The sequence below is a fragment of the Lipotes vexillifer genome, unplaced genomic scaffold, assembly GCF_000442215.2.
Source record: "Lipotes vexillifer unplaced genomic scaffold, Lipotes_vexillifer_v1.1 scaffold23, whole genome shotgun sequence".
Taxonomy (NCBI): domain Eukaryota; kingdom Metazoa; phylum Chordata; class Mammalia; order Artiodactyla; family Lipotidae; genus Lipotes; species Lipotes vexillifer.
Window position 1 is genome coordinate 1,115,287 of NW_006796283.1, and position 5,747 is coordinate 1,121,033.

Consider the following 5,747-nt stretch of genomic DNA (forward strand, 5'->3'; position numbering starts at 1 on the left):
CCCCCGCCCCCCCCCCCCCAGTCATCTTACATGTGGCACATTTTGGGAAACAAACATTGCCTTAATTTGAGTACTTTTCAGACCTCTTCCTGAGAGCAGGTTTGGAGGAAAGGTTTTTGGAGAGATTCTTAACTGGAAATTCAGGGAACCCCAAGGCGACTGTGAATTTGTCAGGGAAAAGATTACATCTTTGTTTGTTTTCACTAACCTGGAAATCAAATCTAGCATTTCCTTCCATTATGAACGTAGGCAGTACTGTGTGTTTGCGTGTGTACATATATACGTACGTTCCTATATGTGCATGTGTATATATGTGTGTATACATCTAGTATAAATTGTATGTTGTATACATGATAGTGGTAGAGCAGGGCCTGTGAGATGGAGTGAGTTATTTTCCGAAGAATGTGAGTTGTCGCAACATCGTTTACCCTCAAAAGCGCAGCAGTTACGAGACCATCCCCAGAGGGAGGGAGGACCCTCCAGCAATTTTTACTATTTTGAATCACTGGCTTCCTTAGGGATTCTGGGTATATACTCATGCTCATAAAAACATTATTTCTAGAAGGGGTGCGTGAACTTGCCCAGAATGCCGAAGAGTCCCAGGGTTAAGCCGCCCGCCCTTGGGAGAAAGGCAGGCTCCGGCCATGTTGGCACAGAAGGGACCGGGGCCCCTTCTCCCGCGGCCCCTGACCTGTCCCTGTCTCCCCACAGCCTTCTCCCAGATGGTCATCAGCTTCTACTACGGGGGCAAGCTGGTGGGCCAGACCACCACCACGTGCCCCGAGGGCTGCCGCCTGTCCCTGGGCCAGCCCGGTCTGCCCGGCGGCAAGCTGTGTGGGCCCGAGGGCCTGGAGCTGGTGCGCTTCCCGCCGGCCGACGCCATCCCCAGTGAGCGGCAGCGGCAGGTGACACGGAAGCTGTTTGGGCACCTGGAGCGTGGCGTCCTCCTGCACAGCAGCCGGCAGGGCGTGCTGGTCAAGCGGCTGTGCCAGGGCCGTGTGTTCTACAGCGGCAACGCCGCGGCGGGCAGGGGCGGCCCCAACAAGCTGGAGCGCGACGAGGTGGTCAAGGTCTTCGACACCAGCCAGTTCTTCCGAGGTCAGTCCCGACCCGCCTCCCTCCCACCTGTGCGTCCAGGGGGTGGCCCGCGGAGGACAGGCCCCAGCCAGGGGGGCAGCAGGGCGGCCCTGCGTTTGAAGCCTGCCCTGCCCGTTCTCCCCGAGCCACCCAGGCCCCTCCCTGCCTGACTCCCGGCGTCTAGAGGGGGTGCGCGCAGAGGGGGCGCCTATGCGGTTCTTTCCTTGTGCAGCTGTCGGAGGATTAAGGAACTTAGCGCCTTGCCACGTCGTTGGGGGCTGTCCCCGGGCCCTGGGAGCTGGTTACAGACACAGAGTCTCAGGCCCCAGCTCGGGCCTGCAGGGTCAGAATCTGCAGCTTGGCAAGGTCCCCGGGCAGCCATGTCCACGTCCTGAGACAGTGACCTTGTGCACGCCTGCACGGGAGCGCTGCCCGAGGCTGCCGTCATCCTGGGAGGCGTGTGGCTAGGATCCCACGCCCGGGAGTTCCTCCTGGAAGGTCGGGACGTGTGAAATCAGTCACTCTGGTCCCCTGAGGCTGCTGGCCAGAGGAACCCCCCACCCCCACCCCGGGGGGCTTTCTGTAGAAGGGGCCCCGCGAAGGGGGACGAGCTCAGGTGCGAAAGCCCTGAGTCCACCTGGCCGAGGGGGTCGCGAGGCCAGGATTCGCAAACACCTTCCCCCGCGCCGGTGTCCCTGCAGAGCTGCAGCATTTCTACAACAGCCAGAGCCGGCTTCCCGACAGCAGGGTGGTGCTGTGCTTCGGAGAGGAGTTTCCAGATGTGACCCCCTTGCGCTCCAAGCTCATTCTCGTGCAGGTGAGAACCGGCGGCTTCAGGGCTAGCGTCCAGACCTTGCAGCCTGCATGTCTGGCTTGGGAACCCGGCAGCAGGGCCCGGGGGGCTGCACCTGCGTGCGGTCTTGGACGAGCGCTTCAGGTGGGGGAAGGAGAGACTCTTTTCACCCCTGAACTATCTTCTCATGTTCCAGGACTCTCAGAGTCCACGTTGTTTCCACTCCTTTTGTTTGGCTCGTTTTTTAAAACTCAAAACCTCCTTTTCAGAAAGAGTCGTCCCGCCCCCCCCCCCTCCCCCCCGTTCAGTTGTCTTAAGGTCTAAGTTGACAGATTAGGGCTTTACCAGCCCTTGTTTAACTCTAGTCAAAGAAATGAACTCTAACTGGTAGAATTCCGGACCCTGGCTCGCCAGACTGGAGCACTGCGGGGAGAGTATACATAGGACTGCTTGCTTGCTCATTCATCCACTGGAGGTTCTGATGGATGGCTCCGGACCGGGGTAATCAGAGAGGCCCACCTCACTCCCCACCTCCATCTCTGACCTTGTGGTGCATGTCCCTCCAGATCGAGCAGCTCTACGTCCGACAGCTGGTGGAGGAGGCTGGGAAGAGCTGCAGTGCCGGCTCCATGATGCAGGCTCCCGAGGAGCCCCTGCCAGACCAGGTCTTCCGCATGTTTCCAGATATTTGCGCCTCACACCAGAGACCTTTCTTCAGAGAAAACCAACAGATCACAGTTTAAGTCTCTCTCTTGGGCACCCCGCCCACATCTAGAATTTCATTATTACAATTACTGTCGTAATTATTTAAGGATGTGGATCCCTCTGACCTGGGGTGCAAGGCTTTACCCCTGCTCTTCATTTAGTAAGGGCGTCCTCTGAGGACTTGACAGGGAAACAGAGCTGTGCCCCACTTCTACCGTTCAGGTGTAAGCATCGAAACTCGCACCAAATGCTCTGGAGGCTGTAACTATAACTTGTGATTAAAACATTTATTTCCTGCATTTCCCCCTAATTACCATTAGTTGCTATGAGTCTTTCAGTATTTGGGGATACTTGATATTTCCAAAGACCTGGCATTCAATTTTATTGGCAGATAGCTGTTTCCAGAACAGAAATCTGGAGAAGCTCAATTTTGATTTTAACTTTGGTTAGAGCTTATACAGTTACGACTTCATATGCTTGACTCAGTGAAGTGTCTTCTTTTAAGCATGTTAATAAGATTTAAAGACACCTGGATACCAGCCTTCCTTTCATAAGTAAGGGAAAGCAAAACACTTGGGATTTTAGCAGAACGCACTGTCTTCCTAGAATTTGGAGCCAGGAGAGCATTTCCATCGCCAGGTGAACTGGTGTGTTTTCATCTTCAGACAATGAAAACTTTCCTTTTGGGCCTTTGTTGCCAGGAAGCTTAGAGCTAAATTTATTTTTTCATTTCTGTAATTAAATCAGCTGACATACCTCTCTCCTCTTCGTTCTAAATGGTTTTGACCTGTTTTAAAAATATTTGTACTTTTAATTGCCCTTTTTAAGTTAATTGTCCTATTGTAAACTGCCTTGAATCTTTTTTTTTTTTTATAAAGTGGGCAGGATATAAACCACAGGTTCAAAAAATAATTGTGGATGGCACCAGCTTTTTGATCGTGGCTTCGATTCAGTCAACCCGTTCGTGGGCCTGCGATGTGGAACGTGGGAGGGCAGCTGGAGTCGACTGGGGAACACTGGGTGAGATATGTCAGCTTCTCACCACTAGGCTGGTCCCCTAGCCCCAGTACTCCTTGCAGTCAAAGAAAGATGACCCCCATTCAGTGTGGAGAAAAGGGAACCCCCCTACACTGCTAACTGGGGGGGATGTAAGTTGGTGCAGCCACTGTGGAGAACAGTATGGAGGTTCCTTAAAAAACTAAAAATAGAATTACCATATGATCCTGCACTCCCGGGCATATATCCAGTCAAAACAATAATTCGAAAAGATACCTGCACCCCTGTGTTCACAGCAGCACTCCTCACAGTAGCCAACACATGGAAATGACCTAAATGTCCATCAACAGAGGAATGGATAAAGAAGGTGTGGTACATACACACAGTGGAACACTACTCAGCCATAAAAAAGAATGAAATGATGCCATTTGCAGCAACATGGCTGGACCTAGAGATCATCACACTGAGTGAAGTTAGAGAAAGACAACTACCGTATGATATACTTGTATGTGGCATCTAAGATACGACACAAATGAACCTATCTGAAAAAGAAACAGATACACAGAGAACAGAACTCGTGGTTGCCATGGGGGTGGCTGGGGGAGGGATGGGTTGGGAGTTTGGGATTGGCGGGTGGGAACTATTATATATAGAATGGACACACAAAAGATCCTACTGTACAGCACAGGGAACTACATTCAAAATCCTGTGATAGGGCTTCCCTGGTGGCGCAGTGGTTGCGAGTCCGCCTGCCGATGCAGGGGACGCGGGCTCGTGCCCCGGTCTGGGAAGATCCCACACGCCGCGGAGCGGCTGGGCCCGTGAGCCATGGCCGCTGGGCCTGCGCGTCCGGAGCCTGTGCTCCGCACCGGGAGAGGCCGCGACAGTGAGGGGCCCGCGTACGGCAAAAAAAAAAAATCCTGTGATAAACCATAATGGAGAAGAACATGAAAGAAAAATAACTGAATTGCTGTGCTGTACAGCGGAAAGTAGCACAACATTGTAAATCAGCTACACTCCAATAAAATTTTAAAAAATTGTGGTAAAATACACATAAAATTTTTTGAAAATGACCCCACTGCACACCAAATTCTACCCTTCACCATAGTGGGGTTCCAACAGAGAAGTCCCAGTTTTAGCCCTGGTAGAACTTACCCTATTTACTAGCAAATACCACGCATCTACTCCCCAAAAAACATATCCACATGTTCACCCTCAATCGTGATACTAATCAAAAGCCAGATAGGAGCCTGAAAACAACGGCTTGCTTGGCTTTCTGGTTCACAACATGGCACTAACCTTCCAATGTGCAGGATAATGTATCTCTACAACCACTTAAAATCACTTCCGCAATTACAAAGCACTTGATACCAACGGCAGTTTTCACAGAACTAGAACAAAAAAATTTTTAAATTTGTATGGAAACACAAAAGACCCTGAACAGCCAAAGCAATCCTAAGAAAGAAGAACTGAGCTGGAGGAATCTGGCTTCCCGACTCCAGACTATATTACAAAGCAACAGTAATCAAGTCAGTATGGTACTGGCACAAAAACAGAAATACAGATCAATGGAATCGGATACAGAGTCCATAGATAAACCCACGCACCTATGATCAACTAATCTATGACAAAGGCAGCAAGAATATAAAGTGGGGAAAATACAGTCTCTTCAATAAGTGGTTACAAATCAATCAGTCGCTAAGAAAAAGAAGTGGTGCTGGGGAAACTGGACAACTGCGTGTAAGAGAATGAAATTAGAACACTCTAACGCCATACACAAAAATAAACTCTAAAGACCTAAAATGTAAGACTGGGTAGTCTAAAACTCTTAGAGGAAAACACAGACATAACACTCATAAATCACAGAATACCTTTTTTGATCCACCTCCTAGAGTAGTGAAAATAAAAACAAAAATAAACAAATGGGACCTAATTAAACGTAAATGCTTTTGCACAGCAAAGGAAACCATAAACAAAGTGAAAAGACAACCCTCAGAATGGGAGAAAATACTCGCAAACAAAGTGACCGACAAGGGATTAATCTCCACAATATACAAACGGCTCATGCAGCTCGGTATCAGAAAAACAACAACAAAATCCCAATAAAAAAAAATGGGCAGCAGATCTAAATAGACATTTCCCCAAAGAAGACATACAGATGGCCAAAAGGCACATG

General features: G+C 50.0%; 1 protein-coding gene across 1 annotated transcript in view; it reads left to right on the top strand.

The window, feature by feature from the left end:
- IRF8 (interferon regulatory factor 8) overlaps positions 1–2,761 on the top strand; it is an 18,829-nt gene extending 16,068 nt beyond the window's left edge. Inside the window, exons 6-8 of the mRNA XM_007468419.1 lie at positions 712–1,098; positions 1,779–1,894; positions 2,437–2,761. Of these exons, the coding sequence (XP_007468481.1) occupies positions 712–1,098; positions 1,779–1,894; positions 2,437–2,613 (680 nt within the window). The 3' untranslated portion in view covers positions 2,614–2,761. The remainder of the gene's footprint in view (positions 1–711; positions 1,099–1,778; positions 1,895–2,436) is intronic.
- The last annotated feature ends 2,986 nt before the right edge of the window (positions 2,762–5,747 follow it).